The 24,229-nt window shown below is 40.4% G+C and overlaps 2 protein-coding genes across 9 annotated transcripts in view; one reads left to right on the forward strand and one right to left on the reverse strand.

The window, feature by feature from the left end:
* DLG2 (discs large MAGUK scaffold protein 2) overlaps positions 1-17,463 on the reverse strand; it is a 986,158-nt gene extending 968,695 nt beyond the window's left edge. For 5 of the 6 annotated variants that reach the window (XM_033516385.1, XM_033516379.1, XM_033516378.1 and 2 more), the window contains exons 1-2: positions 17,327-17,463; positions 15,567-16,640 (exon numbers count right to left, since the gene is read on the reverse strand). In XM_033516385.1, coding sequence (XP_033372276.1) covers positions 15,567-15,585 — 19 coding nt within the window. In that variant the 5' untranslated portion in view covers positions 15,586-16,640; positions 17,327-17,463. The remainder of the gene's footprint in view (positions 1-15,566; positions 16,641-17,326) is intronic. The other variant, XM_033516376.1, reaches the window with a different exon arrangement.
* A 97-nt stretch (positions 17,464-17,560) lies between these two features.
* Positions 17,561-23,141, forward strand: LOC107200908 (transmembrane protein 126A-like). Of its 3 annotated transcripts, none has more exons than XM_015620009.2 (6): positions 17,561-17,670; positions 17,960-18,121; positions 19,433-19,557; positions 21,356-21,549; positions 22,170-22,284; positions 22,878-23,141. In XM_015620009.2, exons 3-6 carry the CDS (start codon positions 19,442-19,444, stop codon positions 23,080-23,082), a joined length of 630 nt encoding a protein of 209 aa, XP_015475495.1. In that variant the 5' UTR covers positions 17,561-17,670; positions 17,960-18,121; positions 19,433-19,441; the 3' UTR covers positions 23,083-23,141. The 3 variants fall into 3 exon arrangements, with proteins under 3 accessions (XP_015475495.1, XP_015475504.1, XP_015475522.1); XM_015620018.3 differs by having other exon boundaries at positions 17,564-17,670; positions 17,955-18,121; XM_015620036.3 differs by having other exon boundaries at positions 17,613-17,631.
* Positions 23,142-24,229: the final 1,088 nt, after the last annotated feature.

Raw genomic sequence — 24,229 nt, forward strand, 5'->3', positions numbered from 1 at the left:
TAACAAATGTGTATCTGAAAGGCAGGTGTCCAAGAGTGAGGCTGGTTTTTTCTACTCCCTCAATACATAAAATTGCTATCTACCTCTTTGGTAAATGAGGCTTTGATAGCAGACTTTCATCCATGTGCTGGCTCAAAGAGAGCAATCCAGCCTCTCTGTAAGAGCCCAGAGGAGCAGAGCTCTGTTTCTCCGGCTGCTATTATCTTTGTGTAGTCACTTGCCAAGAGCATGAGTGACATGTAAAATTGCATGAAATCCAAACATCGCCATCTTACAGAGAAGAAAATAGAGGAACATGGAGAATCAGACTTCATCCGTCCTTCTCCCCCTCCCAAACAGATTCCAGAAATGTACACAAACGTGTATGACACTGAGACATCTGCACATGCTTTTGTAATTGTATTGCCACCAAGTTTTCAGTAAGATTCACAAACACTAAAGAAACTAAATTAATAATTAAAAGAAAGTGCCTCGATCTAGATTTCCTCCATCAGAGTTCAATGGAAGTTTCACTACTAGGAGAGGGTCATATTCCTCTGGTTAGAATAAACTCAACAAAATAGTGTAAAATGCTTGGAAAGGCAAAAAATATTGCTCTTAGAATTATTATTTTTACTAAATAACTAAAAGAAAGCTGTTTTTTTCACTATATAAAGATTGACTGTCTTTGTTCAGGGTCTTGATGACTCCATGTAATAAAGGCCTTGGGATGTAACAACCAGAGGAGTTCACATTGGGGCAGAAACATGACTTGTATTCTGTAACCTGATTACATTCTCAAATTTAAAAAGGGAAAAAATTTATCAATCATTAAGGTTTAAAAAGATGCAATGCTTCTTCTTTCTCCTCACAGAAATTCTAGCTGGTCACAAGCATTTTAATCAGAGAAATGAAAAACTTAATGAAAGAAAAGGATATGTGCACAGACATATATATAAATATATAGTATCATAGAATCATTAAGGTTGTAAAAGACCTCCAAGATCATTGAGTCAAACTTCATGTACTTATCACATAGATAGGAAGATTAGGGAACACTTTACAGCAGTCTACACATTATAATGGAGCAGCTTGCAATTCTCTGCTTTGATCCCACCCTGAGGGGGTCTCCAGGAGGAACTCTTTCTATGATAGCTATCTATGATAGCTGTCCTTGGGGCAGGTAAGGATTAAGCAATTGCACTTATAACCCACACAGTGAGAGACAGATCAGCTCTTTTAAGGCCACATCACAATACCTGTGCTAGACTTCCATCAAATCGTCCAAACCAAAAGCACAGCCTTGAAACAAAGCTCTGGATCAATGTGGGATATGGCTGGGTACAAAGAGCTACTTCTGCATGTGAGCTCAGCTTCTTTTGCCCTTAAAACCTCACTTTTACCTTTTAAATTTTACCTTTAAAACCAAATTTACCTTTCACTGACTTCATGACTGTGCCTAACACACCTGGGACACCTGTACCTTCATGGCTACACTGAATATTCTGGCCACCCCCAATAAAATAATTAGCCCATAACTTAAAGCATGGATCAGAATCAGTAATTTACCTTCTCTCAAGAACAGACGTGCATATGTAATGAATCTATGGTTACTTATATTAAAGTGAAGCCGTGGAGTGGTGGAAAACCCCTGCAAAGCATCCAGTACTGAGGACACATTTTAAGAGCAGACTGAGAAATTAGGAAAATGGGATGCAAATGCCTCTTCCACACCACCGATACCACTCCCTCTTTCTTAGTGACTTAGGGAAGCATGCTGACATTCCCTCCTTCATTAATCATTCCTTTCCTAAAGTGTACAGTTCATATTTTTAAAAGTACAATGCTACAAAGGTAGCATCCTCTGGGGATATGAGCAGTTTTTATTTTCACTTGAAATACTATTTTTCAATTTCAATTCAAAATACTATTTTTCAAATCAATGAAGATGCAAAAAGTCTACTTTTTGTTCACCCCAGAAGAGTCCTACAAACTGAACAACCAGCAACAGAGCACAGTTCTAGTGCTACATCTAAATCCCACATCAACTAGTGATCTCCCTGCCTAATTTTCCTTTTTAGCTTTAATAGGATACATTAGTTCTTACACCATCCCTAAGCTCCAGCATGGAGCTGCATTCTTTTCCTGCACAGTCTCACTTGGCAGCAGTGTATCTAGTTTTCTAAATAACCAGTGATGGCTGACATGTGCTGGGTGATTCAATCAGGATGCCCAGGCAAATATTTTAGCATGTCAGGGAGAAGGGCTGTGCAACCACTACTAATGGAGCACTCTCGAAAAGCCAAGGGATTTATGGACACTACTTGAATCTCCAGTCAATTTGTCACCAGATTAGGCTTTCAAAAAAGAATTTTCCCCCTTCTTGATGAACTCTCCTGGTTATAAATTACTCAGAACTAGATTTGACAGTATTTAGCATGCCAAAGCACACTCCTATTCAACACCAGCACAGCACATGCCTACCCCTGCACAACACAGAGCAATAGGAAATAATGTAATAAAATGGCACAGCTGAAGGAATGCTTAGAACTCTCCCCAAAATAATAAACATTGTCAACACCCAGTGTTACTCAAAGCATACGAAGACATCCAGTATTTTTTCTTTTGCAGCTACAAAGCTTAAGTGCAAGAATGGACTGCCTGGTCTGCAGCACAATAGCCAAATAAGAACCATATTCCCTGTCACTCAGTTAAGCAGAAGTTTCTGAATCTGAATTCCCACAAATTATTTTCATCCAGAAGAATGAGGGATTGGTGGCTTTCAAGAGAGACTGCAATTATGACAGTATTCAGTAAAGCACACTGTTAATTTATAGCAGCCAAAATAAGTCCTGTACCTTACAGGTTATATTAGAAATGCAACCAAAAAAACTCTTTGTTCTATGGTGTCACTATTCTCCAGTACTGATACCAAAACCAAATTCAAGCAAGACAACAAATCCACTGAACAGACAATTTAATATCCCAAGAGGTGGCTTCTGTGTGGATCCTGAGTAGGTCCTTTGTCTGTGAACAAAAGACCACTGAAAAGTCAGCATCAGCTGTGTCCCATGAGGCCTGCTGGACATAGATCTAACTTTTTTCACTGCTTCTTTGTATTTTATGACACTACGTTTAAATTGATCCTATTGGCTTTGAAAGATGACTTTTACAAGAACCATTCAGAAGATACAGTCCTACAAAACACACTTATATTTTTACAGTCGGTAAAAGCATTATTGTTTTGTTTAAATAAATCATACCCAAAACATCTTAATACAATTGTAAGAAAAAAAACTAAAGGAGTAAAACAGCTTTTACAATCCTACAGGATCTTGTACAAGAAGTTATCTGTTAACCCAAACTAACTCACAGTTCTGTAAATTTTACTGCTTTATGACTCCACAATTTTTTTAAGCAGTTCAGGAATGTTTGCAGTTTATGTTACTGGTCAGGGAATGGGTAATTGCTACAATACAGCAAACCAGAGGTATGTAATGTTGACACAAAACTACAGAGCTGTAACTTTGTTTACTGGACTCCCTCAGAAAACTCCTTCCTCTCTCAATCCAAAGTTTTCATACAAGGAATTACTCAATTTTCCTTCTGCAGAATTAATGCCTGCTTAATGTATTCATCTATGTAAGAGATGCCTCAAAGAAGAGGCAAATCCTTTCCCCCAGGTTATTGTTCTAGATGAGATCACTACAGCCACACATTATAGAACCCACTGTATAGACTTTTCTGTAATACTGATTTTTAAAGTTCAATAAGTAGACATGTATGTCAAAGAGTAAAATAATCTATTGGGGCAATGCTTATACATCCGATGAAACATACAAAAATCATACAGAAAATATACAAAACCCAAGTTATATTTTAACAAAATGTAACTTCAGTATATCTTACAGACAAAAAAGTTTTCTAGGGATCCTGTCTAAAAGAAATGAAGCCATACAACCAAGCACATTAAGAGTAAGATGCACTATATATCAGGAGAAATTAAATTCTCACCAATAAATTGTTTCCTAAAGCATTGCTCTTAAAAGGTAAGCCACACATATGAAAGACTAAATTTGATAATGATGCATACTTAAATTAATACTGCAATAACTGTATCATCTACTTTGCTAAACAATGTAAAAATCAATTCTATATACTTCTCAGCGTCCATATCCAAAACCTGGATGCCACTTGCAATACTAACCAATACCTTGAAGCAGAAGGATTCCCTTTCTCTGCTGATTTGTTTTCTATCTTCTCATGTTTTGCAAGCACATTTTTAGAATCACTTTGAAACTCCATATAGGCAAGGAGATGCTATACTCACTGCAGCACTTACAGTAGAGTCCTGGTAGAGTTGAAGCATCTGTAGCTCTGCTGGAGTGACAAGTGGAGTTGACTTAAAAGTTTTTGTGCCTTCATATAGGACTGAGGATGACACAGCCATGCCTGCACATGGCAGGTCACATACCACACCATAGAAGGTTCCCCAGAAACAAGTTTCTTAATTGCCTCCCAGGTATTTATGCACACCATTTATCCTTCAGATGAACTAAATATATTACACCTGAAGATAATTTAGGTCTCTCCATAAAATTAAATTTAATAACTAATAAGGAAAAGTTTACTAACAGGATTAATTGAAACTACATGAAAAAGATAAAAGTTATTCAAAAACCAGTCTCCAAGTAGCTCCATTTTCAAACCAGGGTTTGTTGAATGATGATGGCTCAAACCAAAGGAGCAGATAATGGAAGCACCACATAACTCAAGCAGATGCTACTAAGGGCATACATATGACTATATGACTATTTTCAAGCCATCAGAGCTCCTTCTGGCCACAGTAAAGTCATAGGCTGAACTCTTGTGGACGCATATATGTAACTGGCAGGGACCAGTCACTGATTTTGCACTCAAATTTTTGTTGAACACCCCCAGTCTGCTGAGAGCTGCTGCTGTTTCCCTTGGGAATATGATCCTGTCATTCAACTCCTGCCATGAAGCAAGCTGGCTCAGAAGATGGAGAGAAAAAAATGAAAATATGATTGCAAACCTAGCAAGTTCTGCCTTGCACTTGGAAGAAATCAGTCAGCTGGTTAACAGTGCTCTGCACCAGCACAAGGGAATATCAGACAGCCACTGCCTCTCAAGGGAACCAAGTCTATCACAGCCTCTTGCTAAGTTTAGAAACACATTTACACTTTTTCCCTCCCACTGGAATCAGAGTTTGAGAATGAAAATATTTTTGGGGTGCAACAGGGTGGGAAAATGTTAACTTAAATGAAAAATAAGGTTTCATTGGTGAGAGATGTTTAACATTAGTTGAGATCTAGCCCTAAGTGAATTGATAAGATGAAGGGGTGTTTTTATTTCAATTTCTACTTTTTTTTTTTTTTTTCTTTTTTATCTGCCTTTTCCTAAAAGGGATTTCAATTATCTTCTGACTTGTGAAGGCTGTTGTAGAGATGAATTTTAAAAGTAGAAAACGCCAACACATTTCAGGAGACACTTTACAGGTTTTTGAGAACCAGAATTGGGAAAATGTAGGGCATTGAAGCAGGAAAAGGCATGAAGAATGGTGGAGAAAAAACACAGGAGCCAAAACAGAAGTGGGAAATGGAACCAGAGCACCAGAAAAGAGAGCAAGGAAGTGTTCTTGGTGATCTTTGATAACTTTAGAAGAAAAAGGATGTCAAAAACTATTTTAATTTTGGAGAGTTCACACCTTCATTTAGATGATGAAATGAGACAGAGGAGCAAACACTGTTCCCTGCCTCCAATATTTAAAGATACCTTGATTTGATTCTCTGGTATGGTATCTCAAAAAATTAAAATGAGTTGTTACAGATCAGCAGGAGGGAATGCAGTAAGAAATTTCCAGGCAACCTGCCTCGGGACTGATCCAAGTCAAAACTATCAGTAACTCATATACCTTCCCTGATCTTCACACAGAACAGCAAACACAAAGGAATAAATCCTGCTAATACACAATACTCAGTACCCACAGAGGAAAAGAGTAGAAAGCCAGTAAAATTTCAGAAAGAAATTCAAGTAACAGTACAGTAAGATGGTTGAGAAAAACACAAGCTGTATGCTCCCATGGTTCAAAGGACTTGAGAACTATTAGACAAATTATAATCATACAATATTTACATATAAATGTCAATATGAGACATGAATTAATCTAGCAGACAGCACAGAGGGAAAGCAGACAGGGAATATGTGTAAAAAACAGAAAGCTCCCAGCATATTGGGCCCTTCATCTCTGTAAGAGGACTTTAAACAACTATCCAGAAAATGCAGCATATGGGTTATACAACCTTGAGGAAGCATAAGGCATGACGTAAGTGACAATCACACAGTATGGCAAGCACTCACAACAAACAAGAAAAAGGGTTAAAAATAACAGCTCCTCAGGATATGCATGGCACATAAACCCATCTTCTGTCCTGCTAGGGAAAACAAGGGGACAGAAAAAGGAAGGGGTTAATGGAAGGGATTACTAGGCAGGCTTGTTTCTGCAGTTTCAGCTTTTAACAAGTAGATTGGCAGACAGAGGAGGCCAACACATGGCCTGTGGAGAGGAATCTTTGAGATTAATCTTGGGCAAGTGGAGAGTATTTCAAGGAATGATATTTCAAGTTGAGGTTGCATTCCAAGTTGCCCTTGCTCTCCATTAACTGTAAAAAGCATCCATAAACTAAAATCCAAAGACATCCATAAACTAACCGTAGCCTGGGTGAATTTTCTGCACAACTGCCTTCCTGCTGAACACCAATTTAGGAACAGTTCCATTGTGCTAGACCTTGATACTGCCAGCAGACAAGAAATGGCCAGACAAACTGTAAGAACTGCTAGGCAAGTACAACAGCAAATTTCTCAGAACAAGGCAGTATTTATTACATGCCCAGGTATATTAAGGGGAAACCAGGTATCGAAATGCCAAGGAAAACTGAAGCAAGGACAGGTAGCTTTGCACTGAACAGTGTTACCACAGAGTTGTGTTACTGCAGGTCTCTGTGCCCCACAGAGCGCATGGGAAGGGCTGCCACAGAACCACAGAAGTTGCTCAGCAGTCTCTTGGTTCCAGAATATTTATTTGAGCAGACAGTACAACACAGAGGGCTAAATGTTCTGCAAGTCAGATTGCTTTGAAGGGCAGGAGTTGTGTTGTGTCAGCTGAATTCTCTGAGAAACAGAACAGACAGACACAGAGAGCCTAGAGGAGCCCTATGAGGTTTTCAGTTTTCCTCCCTGCTGTGCAAAAGGACCCAGACTTACACCCAGATGGCATCTAATTGCACTGGTAACCTCCTACAACATCCACAAGATCCCTCACCATCTGACATCAGTACTTGAAGGATCCAGTGGTTTTTTCCTACTACACAAAAACCATCTTTTTTTGTTATAAATCAGGACAACTACTTGTCCTCCAGATGTCAATGTGTAAAGCAAACCACAATTATTCCCTTTATAGCCTCTTCTACACTTGTTTGTCATGTCCCTTCCCTGCTCAGTGTCCTTTTTCACAGTTCCAGCCTCTGCAACTTTTATATACTTTTGACATTCTCAAAGCCTCTTACTCCCTTTTCTGAAATTAAATTTATCTTAACACACAACCTATAAACTCAGGCTGGACACCCAGTAATGACATAGGAACACTGACTGGTGGATGCAGCTGGACAGAAAAACCATCATCTTTATGAAACACAACACATGCGACCAACCAGGGAAGTGATGGGTTCCTGTTTTTGCCAATTTGTTAAGAATTAGACTTTTTGTCTAACTTACTATAAGGAAAACTAAGAAAAATTTAATTTATCAGTGTTGATTAGTTCAATATAACCTTGTTACATCTTCACACTTCATTTTACAACGTATAACCACACATCTGTTCTGGTAAAATCCTGCCTTCAAACATTTTTTAGTTTTAAATATAACCCTTTAAACTTGACTAACTGTACTTACACAAGGAATAAAATAATTATATAAAGATCAGGAACTGGCTCAGCATAAACTCACAAACTTTACTCCAGCATTTCTGTTTATCAGAAAGCATCCTAAAAACCAAGCTACATTCCTGTTTCAGTGCCCCCAGATGGTACTATCTGACCCCTGCAATCCCACAGATACATCTTCTCTACTCATCCCTTCCTGTAAACTACAATTAAATATTGAAAAAATACTCAGTATTTAGTGCATAACCTGTTAATCTTATGTATCATGCTCTCTCATAAGAAAGAGCCCAGCTCTTTAATGGGGCCTCATTCTGGGACCTGAATTCTTCCCACCACATCGCTTTTCCTCAGGGGACCACAAAAAGGCTTCAGCAACTGCTGATATCAGCTGCTTGTCACACCAGGGCCATTCCTTTTTTCCAATGAGTTATCTTTTCCCAGATATGTTGAAGGCAATGTGGGACCTGTTCATTAGCAATCCTTGCTCCAGTTTGGTGACCTGGCTACACGGGTGACCTGTTTGCGTTGCAGAAAACAGAATGAGCAGATTCTGGGGTCTTGAGACTCCTTCCAAAACTACAGACACCCTGCAATTACAAGTAGCTTCACCTGACCTTCTTGTTTCTGCTTTTCAAGTGTCACAATGTTAAAATCTAGGTGTAGAAATGTTGATGTTAAATCAACAATGCAAATATGAAGACAGAATGAAAAATGAAGCCACAAACCCTCAAAATGACATAACACCAAATAAAAACCTCTTATTTATACAGCTGAATAAATGTAAATTGACATCTTAACAATACAAAATTATCCGAGTGCCCTGCTTTGAAGAGCTTACAATCTAATTGAATGCAAGACACAAAACTAGTGGAACTTGATGTATAGTTGCAAGAGTAAAAACCAAGAGTTGCACACTTAGTACAGCAGCTGTGTATTTTTTTTTTCCTTTAAAAGAACATTCAGTATCAAAATTAACATAAATGTGAAAATTGGAGTGAGACAGAAAACTAAGGAAAAGATGCCTATTCAGGAATAAATAACTTCCAAACTCATACAAAACAATCATTATATTACATGAAAGAAAAAACAATTCAGTAACACAAATGCCTTTCCAGTGATGCAAAAAAATAAAATGGAATGAGATCAAATTACCTTTCTTTATTAGCAAAATTGGGATTATGGTCTTACATTTTCTCACATCCATGTTAAAATTTTTAGTTAAAGAACCTTCGTATTATACTAGAATCTCTGAGTCAATAAAAAAAACCCAACACGTTTTCAGGCAACAACATAAAATAAATTTTACATTTTGGACGTTAAACAACCAGGTCTGTAGATTTACAAACCTTAGGCTGGGGCTGTTTGGTTGGGGTTTTTTTAGGTTAAAAGCACAGCTTAGCAGATATCCATCTGCAACGCAGTGTTAAGATGGTGCTCAACACCTAGAAGTGAACCAGAAAGTGCCTGGAATTATTCCACTACAGCATAATGCAAGATGTGCCCATAGGGTCAGGGGACAGGAGAGCATTTGAAATCAGAAAAGATTGGTTTCCGGTTGTGTAACTGTAAATTGTACAGATTCCCTCTTTCCAGGAATTCTACATGATTCAATTCCCTGATAAATACGTTTTGAAGGAAGCATTAACCTCTTCAGCCCAGAAGTGAAGACAGACTTAGGGACAACTGCACTGACTTGTTCTGGCAAAGTGTTTACTGCCACCAAAAAGTGTTCTGGACCACATCCAATAAAGAGCAAATGTTTTCTTCACATATTTTGTATGTTGATTACTACTGTCATCACCCATCAGGTCAGGGCAACTTTGCTGGCTCTTTCTGGGATGAATATGGCAGAAGAAAAAGTGACCTTTATTTCTATTTTTATAAAGCTGTTGTTTGGCACCGTGTATATTTGCAGTAAATACAAGATACCACAGTGAAACAGACCTTAAATACTTCTAAGAAGCAGGAACCTGGTATGACCTGACCAAAATAAGCATATCTGAGTAAGACAGATTTTCTCATTTTGCTGAAGCAGGGACTGCAAAATCATCTTTTATCGCATTTGGCCACTAGGTACAAATTCAGCTTTTTCTCCATGGTTACCCTCTGACATCTAGCTTGGCCATCTGGAACAAACTCAGAAGGAAAGAAGAGAGGATAAGAAGGAAAAAGATTATGCTTATAATGCAAGACACCATTGCTTCTACTGAGTGCAATATACACTTAAAAGGAATGGAGGAGAGGATGCACAGCTGCCTCTTGTGCTTGTATCAACACTATTGGTTGCTTCCAATTCCAGTGACTATAACATTTTTTCCCCACTAAAATAATGAATAGCGTTAATTTATAGCACTCACAGAACACACAGTGTCAGCTCTCATAAATATCTCATATAAGGAGATGTTTCTGCCACTAACATTTATATAAGAGAATGAGACATCATCAAACTGAGGTGAGTTATAGTGTCGGTACCCTGTGTTTTGTCTGTGGGGAAAGAGAAAATTACAATTGTCCAGAAGGCAATGCAGATCTCAGATGTGTCAAAATGCCCTTTGGAGGTGGATCTCTCTCTGCTGACCAAAGCAACCCTCCAGAACAAAAAGTTGGGCACCCTACCTAAGTGAGGCAACTAAAATTGGATGAATCTACATTAAACATCTGAGAAGTACCAGAATAACGACAGGGCTGAAAAAGAGTATAAATTTCATTGGTCCCAGTATAGAGCCCACTCAGCTTTGCATTGTGCATGCATGTAACAAAGGCTTGTTCTGTATAATGCTTGCTCCTATAGTCCTTTTGTGGACAAAATAATTCACTGTTTCTCACAGCGGAAACAATGTCTGGCTGGAAAAAAGTCACTGCCATAAAAGCAGTGACATCTTTAAATCAAAGCTTTGTGGTGAAAATTGGCATGGTTTAGAAAGTAATTTTCTGACACTCTGGACATGATTCTCTGACCCTGAAAGAGTTTCAGCCTGTCAGGGGCTCATCTGTTCCCAGGGGAAAAGTTCCTGGGAACAGTTTTCTCTCCAAAATTGTGTTATTGTAAATAGATACTATTTCTCAAAACAATACTGAACAGATGTTTTTGGTGTGCTTTCTCTGGTCCCACCAATGGGACCAAAGGGGGTGTTGTACCTTCTACCAATCAGGGTAACCTGGTCAGAGAAGCTTTGTAAGAGTTGAGAAAACTCCAAAAGAAAGGTTTTCTTTGCCTCACGAAGCAGCTGTGTGTGCCAGATTATCTGAAGAACCCTTAATACATTGTGTCATTGTCCATCGGTGACACTGACACTTGTTTAACTCTTGGAAATCTAAAATTGTGCTTTCCACAGTCTGTAAACAGAACTAAAATTTGAACAGCTCCCATTCAATTAACTGTACAAACTGAGAGGTAGTTGAACAACTTGGAGTGAAGGAGGTAGCCTTTTAGCCAAGTACTTGAGAATTCTTATTCAGCAACTGAAAGAACAATCTTGTAATAACAATTACCTGTTACAAGAGAAAGAAATTTTCCAATATATATTGGATTTGCTGCTGTTAGATGTACAAAGACTGAAACCATAGTTCAGATTTTTGAGCACAAAATGTTATGATCCTAAATTTAAATTTTGTTAGCTAAAAAGAAGCTGCCAGTTTGGAAGAGAATTAGGGCATGAATAGGAGCTAGCTTTGTCTGGTCCTTTATGAACTTTGCTTTAAAAGTTTCTGCTGAGTTGTTTTTAGACCCCTTCCTTTCAACAGATCAGCCACAAAGTCAGCATTACCACTACAAAATCCAGCATTTCATAGAGCACATCTGTCAGATTCTTCTAAATGGCCCAGAAGTTGTCCACATGGGATCAGAGACACGTTTTGATTCTCGACATTGATGTGCTTAATAAAACATGTCCCAGAAGGCATTTTTTAATATAAAAGGAATGATGCAAAAAGTTGTTCTATAACAGAATCAGCACATCTTTATAAACAGGCAATAAGGTGGGGCCAGTCAAGATGGTATTAAGAGCAACCCAAAGGTTTCATCTGACTAAAGGTCCTTCTCCCTTTGAGAGATGCAAAGTGGGATGAGGGCAGCACACAACCCAACACTCATTATCTCTGACTGCCTAGACACAGCTAGATGTGCAAGGAGGACGACAGAGTTAGTCTAGAAGCACATGTGCAGCCAGGCACCCAGATGTGGGGGTTCCTGCCATCTCTGTGTGAATCACAAGCAAGCTCCAAAACTGGAATCTGGTCTCCATCACAGAAGAGTATGGATTTAATTAGTTCTTTCCATCACTGTGAAAGATGTGAATGAATTACAGTAACATTTTTGCTATTAACTATTCTGTTGATGAATCCAAAATACATGCAATTAGCAATCTAAATATAGTCCCTTACAGTTAACAGAAATCAAGCTAAGAAACTCAGGAAGGGAGGGAGGGAGAGCAGACATCTAAACTCATGCAAAAACCTAATTTCACTTCTTCTGTACAGTAGTACTATTTTACTTTGAGGCAAAGCCTTCCTCAAGAAATCCCATATTTCCATGAATAGTTCTATCTGGAAATATCCTAGTTTGCAAAAGTAAAGTAAAAATTAAGCAAAAATAATGAATTTATTTACTTCCCAAAATTGTTCATCTCATTCCATCTATAAATGGCACTATCCAACAAATCATTTTGTAACTACAGTCAGACGCCTGTCTTGTCTGATTTAAAACTTTACTTCAAAATTAGAGATGAGCAAGAACCAAAGAGCCCTTTGTTTAATTGTGCAGCAATAGTACAACAATGTCTCACCCCCTACTTAAAGGGAGCACCACAGGGTACTCCATAGTTCCTTTCCAGCCTTGATTTTTCCTGGTATTTTATTTATATTTTTATTTATTTATTTATTTTTATTTATTCATATAAAGCAACCATGTCAACTCTGTGAACATTCCTGGAATGTTGAGCCTCATTGCCCTCCACACTGAAGTGAGAAAAACAAAATATTTTCACTCTAGCACATCAGAGGCAAGAGTAATCAGGTACTGAAATATGACCAGAACCAAATTATTTTTTTTTCCACATCCATAAGAAATTAAAGCTTCCTATAAGTTATATGATTTTTATTATTAAGCAAACTATTTTTTTCTTAACTATACAGGCCTGGATTTTCAAAAGCAAGACGGCAGGTATCACACCAAGCATCAAGGTGAAGTGTAAAGTAGGTGCAAAGCTATGTGAAATTTGAAGACTGGTATAACATGTGAGAGCTATTTCAAAGGTAAATTCTCAAAATGTTTCAGTTGTTCTTTAGAAAGACCCAGGACCAGCCAGTGCCAGAGAAAACAGGGCATGGTAACAACTTCCAGTGATAAATATCAGTATGTTTTAAAGTTTGTTTCACAGGTTTCCCTGTCTCCATACTGATTTTAGGAGAACATTTTAATCAAATCCAGAATAGAAATGCAGAAAGAAGTGCTGACAAGGAGAGGGATAATCCTGTCCTCAATGCTGATACTGAAATACTTCTGCACAGCCTACAAGAGAGTATCCCACTGAGATTTCTACAGATGTCTCAATGGGAAGGAGAGTAGATATGAACTCCCAGATTTTCCCCAGAAAATGAAAATAAGTCATCATCAGAAGTACTAAACTAGTTAGCCACAAACTGCTGTCAAAATCATAAAGCAAATAAATGGAAAAAAAACAAAAAAAACAAAAAAAACAAAAAAAAACCAAAAAAAACATGGATGGAAGAATCCCCTCAATCTCCCTAACATTCATACGAGTAACAGGGATTACTTGAAAAAACAGCCATCTTTTTAAAAATGGTAGAATGTTTTGAGTTGCCAGCATGCCTTTAATTACGTTTAGAAAGTTAAAGTCTATTGCATGAACTAGACAAATTAAGTCGTTCAAAATCACAATGAAGTTACTGATTCGCCAACATTTTTAATCCTGCAATTTACATGCTTAAATACACTCTTAACAATACCCTTTTAATAATCAAATACTTTCACACTGGCAACTTCAACACACTGACTGATGAGACAATTTCAGGCATTTCAAGGGGGATATTTGTGTCTCTTGACTTTATATTTAATGTTGCCAAAACACACATCCTTGTAACACCAAAAAGGAAAGTCAAGCCTTGCTGTGCACTAAGACTGACCCAAACTGCCTGGAGATAAACAGGAAATTCACAGATTTTTAAGGCCAGAAGGGACTACTGTGATTGCCCATCTCATTTCTGCACTAAGAAGCCTATAAGATTTCACCCCAAAATTCCTGCAGCAAGTATTCAGAAACTGAATTACAGCTGAACATCTGACACAGACATCCTTAGTGTAAATCACCTAAATCAGGATTAAAACTTAAATTATGAAAAGCCTCAGTTTTCCTTCTGTAAACAGGTAGGATACAGAAGCCTCACCAGTACATCAGGGTGACACTTTTACAACACAGCAGGATGAATTAAAACACAACTCCTCCACATGTTTCCACCTTTACTACACATAATGGCAAGCAATTCCATGAATGACAGTGCCATTCATTAAAATATTTCAGGTTTGAAATTTCATTTCTACACTGTCATTTTCTAAAATACAATCACAAAATCCCATTTATTTTTTTTTTCATTAAAAGAATTCTAGCAATCTGCATGGTTTATCATTATTTATATAGTAAATGTTAACTTGTAACTAATGAAGGGTTATTCCTATATGGAAGAGAATCCAAAGTCACACTGATTACATCCTCATTTCTGTTTGTAACATTCACTTTTTGTCCTTTCCCTCACATTTTGTATCATCAGATCCAGAGGTATATCAGATCCAGGCACATCTGGATAGAAGAGCTAAATAAAAAAAGGTTCACATGATCCTTACTCTATTAGCATATTTCAAAACTTTAAATCAGTGTCTAATTTGCAAGAAACCAGAAATAACCTATGGTCTGCGAGTGTTTAAGAGTAAGAATTTTCCTTCATATACTTCCCAGCTGTTGTTTGAAGACTGGAAGCCATATTTTCCAAAGCTGCAAACACAAACTTGAGATGAGAAGAGGCCAAATGTAAGGCTGTTTGTCTTTTCTTAAATGCTGCCATACTACAGCCTTAAAGACATAGTTTTATATTGTACTAAAGCATGGAAATTCAAGCTAATTAAAATCATATTTGAAAAAAAAAACAACATTCAAATCACCTTCAAAACACAGCTCTCATAACTTGTTTTTAAAATTAGCCTTGATACTTTGTTATTTATTTATGTTGCCACTGACAGGTGATGCTTATCTGCCAAACATATCACAAATAGATAACAGATTAAACTATGGTTTTAAAATTTATTATTGTTTGTAAGAGAGGCTTCTCACAAAATTAAATGTCATACTTTTTTCTTGATTGTTCAAAATCTCAGATGGTTGATCTTTACAAAAAAACATTTGAGGCCAAATTTGACATAAATCTTAAAGGATAGCATAAAATTACTTTTAAAAATTATTATCATAAGTGCAAGATTTTTCTCCCATTTTCAATGCAAAAGAAAAACGATTTCCATTCCCCGTTAAAGCATTTTTAATTTGAAATTGTTAAGTACTAGAAATCAACAATCTAACAATGAAGACACAATATGAGATATGAAGCTTCATAGCCCACCTTTCTTCTTGACTGGCATTCTTCTTCCTACTTCTGAATCTGGTTGCAAGCACTTATTTACAGGTACTAACGAAGTACTACTGGAACACTCTGCAAGGTCAGGAACTGACTATCTATTGCAGAACACTTTTACAGTTCAGTAAGGAAATGCAGCTTCAATCTTCATTTCTATGAATACTTGCTGTTCCCTTGGATTGGACTTCCGATGCTCTCCACAAATAAGAAAAAAAAAAGGGGGGGGAAAGAAGCTTTTTGATTCTTTCTTTAAGAGATGCTTTCAATTTCTTTAAAATATATTTGACTCTATAAAAATACAAGAGCAAACGTTCCTTGGCAATATAAAACCTTATTATAACTCCTCTTCTGGCAGAAAAGTTTGAAAATTAAAAGATTTTATGCAATACAATTAAGGCACAGTCCATCTCTAGGCAGCTGTCTCAATACTCCACCTGTACATGCTCAAAAACATATTATTTGCAGGACAAAAACGCCCAAGTAATCCAAATAAGGAGGAAGACAAAAACAATCCAAAGTGCCTCTTTAAGCTCTTTCACTTCTTGAATTAATTTTGCTAGCTATGTATTAGGTGACTACACAGCAGACTGAAAAGATCCCTTTTTCCTCACCAGACAACAGCCTTCAAATATCACCCTCTTACCCAACAGAAGTCACTGGGCACTTTCATTTTTATTATCTGCAAGCCACCCAGCCTTACGGTCTTTAATGTCCCTCTGATCCTCCCATGTATTAAAAGAGAGGATTGAAAACGAGGAAAGCAATCCCTTGACCTGGAATTATTAAAGTGACAGTGCTGCCCACTGGGCACTTGGGCAAAGCAGATTGCTTTATACTGGAGTCATTTACTTCATGCCATTCCTTCCCTTGCACAGCAGCAGCCACCTCGTGAAAGAGGAATAAGGAGAGTTAGGAGAAGAGCTTCACAAAAGGTTCATTTTCAGAGGTAATGAAGTATTAACGAAATAAAAAGCAAGCCATGAGATCAGTCCGGAGTTTCCCTCTCAAAAGCGCAGCTGGTTGGCTTCAGTATCAGCCTCTCTCTCTCTCCCCCTTTTTCTGGAAAAACAAAAAGAGAAACAGAAACGGGATAGATTTTCCTCATCGACTTCGTTATGGAAAAGTCTGAGAAAGGCGGACAAGCTCCGAACGCTTCCCCTCCCCGCGAGAACGAGGAGCTGCGATGCACATGACAGGGCTTTGCTGTGCATCGTCTTCTCTGGGAGATGGGCACCGTTTGTCAAGGGGGCGGCTCTGCTTTGCTCTCTGATGTTCACAGTCAGGATCTGTTCGTCCCCGCATCCCGCGGGCAGGGACTCAGCGCCTGTCCCCACTCATCCCCTCCCCACTCCACCCTCCCTCGGTTCTCTCGAACCCAAAGGGGTCTGCCTGCGGCTTTCTGAGGCGAAACAAGACACAGAGGGCTGGCTGGCTGAGGGACTGGGATGGAGTGCAGGTGAACTGGCGGAGCCAGGCTGGGTTTAAGGACGAGGACAATTCCCCCCCGGGCTGCTAAGGGACAAGCGAGAGGCAGGAGCTGAGGGGATGAGGGAGGGGTTGGAGGTGGGGCGAAGCGAGACGCAGCCGGGGCGAGGGGCGCTCGAAAGGGGCGGGACGGAGAGGGAGCACAAAGGAGCCGGTGGCGAGGGAAGAGGGCAGCGGGCGGAAGGGCAGCGGGCGTTGCGGGGGCTGAGGGGGCAGGCGGGGAAGGGGCACGGGCTGAGGGGAAGGGGTCAGCGGGTTACCCCGAGGACTGGGCCTCCCCGCACCGAAGGGGGAGTCCCCGCGTCCCGGCCGCCAGTGCAGGGTCCGCGCTCAGCCCCGCCGCCATCGAGGAGCCGCCGCCGCCATCCGCCGCCCCGGCAACCAGCGCCGGGCCCCGCCCGCCGGCCCGCAGCCAATCGGCGGCCGCCATGCTGGGCCGGCGGCCAACGGCCCAATCACAGGTGGCTTCTGAGGGCCCTGGGTCATGTGAGCAGGCAAGATGGCGGCGCCCGCGGGGAGGGCGTGAGGTGGGAGGTGCCATGTTGTAGGCGGCGGGAGCGGCTCGGTGAGGGCGACGGGGTTGTCTCCGCCCGTACGGCTCAAGGTCGGAGCTTGAACCCGGCGGGGAAGCCGGAAGGGTCAGCGGGGTGCGGAGGCAGTGACTGGTAGCGGTGGGGTTTGCAGGTCGGGGTCGAGCCGCAATTTCCTGGCTTGAGGCTTCTGACCTGAGCCGGGCCCCGGGGCTCTGGGAGGATTCCCTCTACGTCCAGCGGCGCGCAAGGCTCAGGGAGAGACGTGTGCACAAGTCGTGTGCACAAGTCGTGTGCAAGGCTCAGGGAGAGGAGCGTGATTACAGCTCCCTGACATGCTGTCTGTGGTATCCCAAAGCACAGGTTTGGGGACCCTCCTCAGGCGGCCCGAAGCGATCCCGGTGAGATCCTGCCCGCTTGTTCTGCTTTCTCCGTTCCTGCATCCTGACAAGCCCGAACACAAGCAGGCTCAGACCCATAGGTAGGGCTTAGGACACAGCCTTCACGTTATAAAATCAACTTAAGGTAAGTAAGATTGGCAAAGTAAGTCTGGGAGAATTTCATCTGCAGTAAAACATGTAGGAAAAGAAGCACTTGAATCACTAAACTCTAAGTGTAATCAAGAGCTGTGCTAAAGGGTTGGCCTCAAGTGGCCACCAAAATGCTCTTATCACTTTTTGCCCCCCTCAACAAGATGGAGAAGGCACGAATAAAAGCTCGGGGGTTGTGGTAAGGAGTGGGAGTTCAGTCACCAATTACCATTACAGTCAAAACAGTAAGCTTTGGGGAAATTGAATATTCTGTCAGTCAAATCAGAATAGGGTAATGAGAAATAATGCCAATCCTTAAAACACCTTCCTTCCACTGCTCCATTCGTTCCTGATTTTCTCTATGTCCTCCCTCTTAGAGGTGCAGGGAGACAGGGAATGAAGGCTGTAGTCAGTTCATCAGTGGTTGTCTCCATCACTTCTTCCTCCTTGCACTTTTCCTTTTCCAGTGTGTGGTCCCTTCCGCAGGGGTCAGTCCTTCAGTAGCCATGTGGGTCCCCCACAGGCTCACATGTCCTTTCCTAGTGTGGGACGCCCCACAGGTCCTGCCAGCTACACCCTCTAGCTTGGGCTCCTCCCCTCATGTGGCCACATATCCTGCCAGGAGCCTGCTCCAGCACATGCTTCCCACTGGGTCACAGCCTCCTTTGGGCATCCACCTGCTCCAGCACAGGATCCTCTAGAGGCTGCAGGCAGATCTGTGCTCCACCCTGCACCTCCACGGGCTGCAGGGGCACAGCTGCCTCATCATGGGCTGCACCAGGGGCTGCCCTGCTCTGGTACTTGGAGCACCTCCTGCCCCTCCTTCTGCACTGACCTTGGGGTCTGCAGGGCTGTTCCTCTCACGTATTCTCACTCCTCTTGTCCAGCTACTGTTGTGCAGCAGTTTTTATCCTTTCTTAACTTTCCCCCCACTGGAGTGGTTGGGCTTAGACTTGGCCAGCAGCAGGTCTGTCTTGGAGCTACCTGGAACAGACTATGTCAGACATGGGGGAAGCTCCTGGCATATCAGAAGCCACACTTGCATCCCCCCTGCTACCAAAACCTTGCCACACAAACCACTGCAACTGTATGCTTTCTGATTTATGCCTACAAAGTAAGGATTTATTTGGTTGGGTTTTTTTCTTACAGTTCTGTTGACAGTGAAGTCAGTTTAAACCTGGAGCATTGCCACACAAAATAGGAAATGCATTTGTGATTTATAGTGGCAGAGTCTAAATGTTTATTTGATTCATACTGCAGCTATGTAACTTTGATTGCATTTGTTTATTTTTTCCTTATGATCCAGGACTTCAGGATGACAGGAAGAGAGTTTCTTGAACTAGATTCTCCACAGCAAAGATTAATTTTGGAAAGATTTAAGCGGATGGAAATCATACAAAAGATGTTCAATGAGCTTCCTAAAGCAGATCAGTAAGTGCTGGTAAAATAAATGAAGATAAGTGCATCAAACATTTCAAGTCCTGGAGGCTTTTATTTTTCCTTATTCTTATATTACAAATTTTCCTTGCAGTTACAAAATTAGTTAATTGTGAAGATGCTTGCTATTGTCCAGAACAGAAAACTTGTTTAATGGTTTTACAATATGGTTATTTCAGTGTTGGCTCTGGTCCTGCTCAGCAGGTTTCTGGCATGTGCTCCCCAGTGCTTACAGTTCTGGGATGGCTGATCAGCCCTGACTGGCTCTGAGTGTGCTCACAGTCCTGTGCTAGAGCTAAGATTTTCTAGGAAACTGAAATGTGATTCTGCTGGAGTCATCTTGTGTCCAGCAGGGCTGGCCTGGGGCCAGAACTGAGTGTGCATCAACCTGCTGCTTTCTGCATTTCATTCTGCACCACTCATGGTTTCAGGAAGGCGAGACTAAGGTATCCAGGTGGTGGTGGAGGAGTCAGCTGGAGTCCTGCAGGCTCACCAGCAGGGTTCTGTGCAGCACAAAGCCAGCTAAATGCCTTCTGGGCCTCACAAATGACCTTTTGGTTTGTGATACTGCAGGTCACTGCAAAACCTGAGCCGGTTCTGTTAGGAGCCATTTGCATGGGTGTATCAGCTTGGATAAATTTTTTAGAAACAAGAGTAATCAGAAGCTTATTTTATTTATATTTTTTTAATAGGACTAAATTGCTGGCTAAAAAAAACTGCAGGTATTAACACAGGGCCTCCCCACAAAAGTGAGAAAGGCTGCAACTTTGTGTAGGATCTGCTGCCCTCACATTTAGCCTCCAAAACTCTTTCCCGAGGATAGCAGGGGAGGCAGATACTCAGTAGTGATGTGGTAATGTCTGGATAGAAACTCAGGACTTATGGATTGCTGGGCCTTGGAAAGGAGTAGCTTCCAGTCCCTGGCAGGACTTAAAGCTTGTATCCAGAGGGGAGCTCACTAATGTCTGGAAAGGAAGAACAAGCACACTGCAGTCAAACTGAGAGTTCCTGTTTACCCAAGCACTTGTTTTTAACACTTGGGAGCTCAAACAAACAAAAAGCCACAAATCCCAACTCTTCCATCCTCCTTTTTCTTTTCTTTTGTGCAGTATAACAGTTCTGTACGTTGCTAAGTAGATTTTGCTGGTCCTGGGTAAATTAATTTGCTCTTTTTAGATATTTAAGTTTGGATACTTAAATATCCCACTAAAATTTTAATCTCAGTCCTCTGTATTTATTGACAAGCTTGCCTGTGTTTTACTGCCTGTGATTGTAAAGGTAAAATCTGAATTTTTAAATCAAGAAATTGTTGATGTCCTTGATGTCTGACATTGTAAGATTAGCAAGTACATCCCCGAAATCTTTTCCATATGATTTTTTTTAGTGCTTAATATTACCTGAAACATTAAAATGTAGAATTTTAAGTAGACTTGACTTTTTAAAATTATTTTATTGTATATATATCTATATTTCCTCATTTCTTTACAGACATTGTCCTTAGAAACATGCTTATTAGGAATGCTTTAATGAAGCTTCCATTAACTCTAATAATGGGGGGGAAAAAAAATGTAGCTTCTCAACCTGCTACTTCACTCTTGAAGTGTGTGTAAACTCAGGCATATAACAAAGGATTGCTGCACTGGCTGCTTTGGAAAGTAGTTACTTTCCATTTTGCTCCAGTGAGAGATTTACATCTCCTACCCCTTGTTGCAGGATTTTCAGAAGAGAACTGTAGTTGACTGAACTAATTTTACAGTTCTCAGTTGCCGAAATGACTTTCCTTCTTTCACAGGAACCTTTGTAATCATGGAAAATACTTCCTAGCAGCAAATTCAAGCTTATGTGGCTTAGCAGCAAATAATTTCTTCAGGAGCATCCTACATGTCAGAAAGGCTTCCTTGGTGTCTGCTATGCCAATGGCTGTCATTCCATTTCTTTCAACAGCAGCAGTTTATGAAGTTTTTGTGCATAACCCTTTATTTTCAGGTAAAAATCTCTTTATTTTTTTTTTTAAAGGGCTTTGCTTTCTGTACACAATGTAACACTAGAAGAGCTTTTTCTTCCTGCAGAACAGTGCTATTAAACTATTGTGGTCTTAAAACACCTTCAGTTTGTAAAGCAGAGTTTGAAAAACAGAATGCATCAGACAGCAGTGAGTTCTCAAAGTGGAGTGGAAAAGGAGATACATATGTTTATATATTTCTGAAAAAATTATTTTACACATTACTTAGTTTCATCATTTTTTCACTCAAAGTCATATAGAAGTGACAACAACAAAGCAGTTCAGTTTGGCCCCATCTGTACAATTTCATTTGAATGTCAACTTTTAAATGATAAATTTCTCTTGGCTTGGAGTGGGAGTGATTGTTTTTGGTTTTTGTCTTTTTTTTTTTGGGGGGGGGGGACTGTTGTTGTTTTGGTTTGGGATTTTTTGTTTTTGTTTGTTTGTTTTTTTAAAGAAGAGTCCTCCTTTATAATTTTTTGCATACCTGTACAGCTTGGAAGTTTCTGTCAAGAGCCTATTTTCAGGTTCTTGCACGCAGCTTATAAATTGATGTGGTGGAGCCTGTGTGGATATTGGCAGTGAAATATTGTTTGCCATGCAGGTCAGCTGAACTGTGAGGTCTGTGCTGTGATCAGAGGAGGATTAGTAGGTGCTGTTGTGGGTGGTTTCTATCCCATTTTCCTGGCTATCCCCTTGAACGCAAGCCTTGCAGCCAGGTATGTCTTACTTGCAGTGTATTCATTGAAATGTATTTATGGGTTAAATGTTCAGTTCTTAGTGTAAATTCTGTAGATATTTAATCTGTGCACACTTGTCTCCTTGTAGACATTTAAGATGTGGAAGGATATTTACATTAAGGCCATCTAATTACAAAGGGAAGTCTGTAAGAGCTACACCAAAGTGAAATAAGATCTGCAAAGTGATCTACTGGGAAGCCCTTGTATTTAGCAGGAACCTTCCAAGTGTCCCAGGGTGTGCCTGGGTGCGTGCAGTGGTGGCTGCCATCCTGCCACCAGTGAAGGTGGCTGGACAGCCAAGAGACCTCACTGACCCTGGGCACTGCCCAGCAGCCAAAGTCCTGACAGGTGTCATTCTTTTAGCTCAGAGCACAGCAAGGGCAGGGTGAGGCTTGGTGAGACCCAGGGTGTGGCCAGGATGTTTCAAAGCATTTATCCAGAGAGCTCAGTATCACCAGGTCGATTTAATTTAGAAGGAAGAGAAAATTACTATCTGCATAAATTTTTATGTTAAATCTTGACACTTGAATGGAAAAAAAAAGTAAGTTTCTTCCACTGTTTCTGTTGTTTAGGTATATGTCAACTCCCTTGCCAGGGAAAGAAAACATGTTACGCTACTGGCTCACAACTGCTCGGCCTGTCTTTAGAAAGATGAGTCTGGCTATACTGGTACAGGCTGTGACTGGATTATATCTTGCCACTAAAGAGCACGGAATATATATCAAAATGCTGCTGCAGATGAACACTAGCAGGGATCCTGAAGAGCTACCTGAGTGAAGTAAATCAACTTTTCAATTGCCTTGGATAAGTAACCATAATAAACAAGAAAAAGAGGTGTTGCTGTGTCTTTTTAATATAAAAATGAAGTCTCTGCACTGGCATTTTTTAAGTTTTGAACTTAAATGAAGGTTAAATTTTTCATTATGCCCAGTTTAGTGTATACACCTGAATAACAGACAGGTTGTGTTGCCTTGAAAATAGGAGGCACGAAGGCATTTATAGTGCCTGCTTAATGTTTGGTTCTAAGGTGATGCTACAACTTTTAGAAGCTGTAAAAAATAAGTATTCTTGAAAAAAGAGGGATTTTCCTTCCTCATGCAAACCATAGATATTTATTGAAAAAAAAATCAAGGCAAGGTTTTACTACAGATTCCTCAAAATCTGAGTATTTTTCTCCCTTTTCTCTGTTTTGTTAGCACAAAACTCATCACAAGATTACCCCTTTTACAGTGTTAGATGGGTCACACTGTAGAGAACACTTTTATCACAGAGCAATCATGAATGATAGTCATGTCAGGCTTCCCAACATATCAAAAAAATAGCCTTTGGCCTTGTAACCTTTTTGCCTTGAAACCAAGTCTTTTCCTGAAGGATAGGGCTGTGTCAAGAGGCTTTAGAGGACCAATGCCCTTACTGACATATTTCAGCTATGTCTAAGATCAGTGGTGCAGAGTACTGCATTTATCAGTCAGGTGTGTCTTCACATTGGTGGCTGTATGTTCTAGACCAATATAAATTGCAGCTCTCCTACTGCACGAGGTGTATTCTGCAGTCTGAGAGCTAAATCAGGAACAGTTCTCTCAATCTGATGTATGGTCTTAACCCCCCTCAGGTGGGGGTTGGCCTCTTCTCCCAGGCAACAAGTGACAGAACAAGAGAAAATGGCCTCAAATGGTGCTAGGGGTTTCAGGTTGGACATCAGAAATTTCTTTACAGAAAGGTTTGTTAAGCATGGGAATGGACTGCCCAAGAGGTGGCAGGAGTCACCATCCCTGGAGGTGTTCAAGAAACCACTGGATGTGGCACTTGGTGCTATGATCTAGTTGAGGAGGTGGTGGTAACTCAAAGGTTGGACTCAATGATCCTGGGGATCTTTTCCAAACCTAAGTGATTCTGTAACTGTAAACACTGCAGTTACTGGTCA

The sequence above is a fragment of the Parus major genome, chromosome 1 (genome assembly GCF_001522545.3).
Source record: "Parus major isolate Abel chromosome 1, Parus_major1.1, whole genome shotgun sequence".
Taxonomy (NCBI): Eukaryota; Metazoa; Chordata; class Aves; order Passeriformes; family Paridae; genus Parus; species Parus major.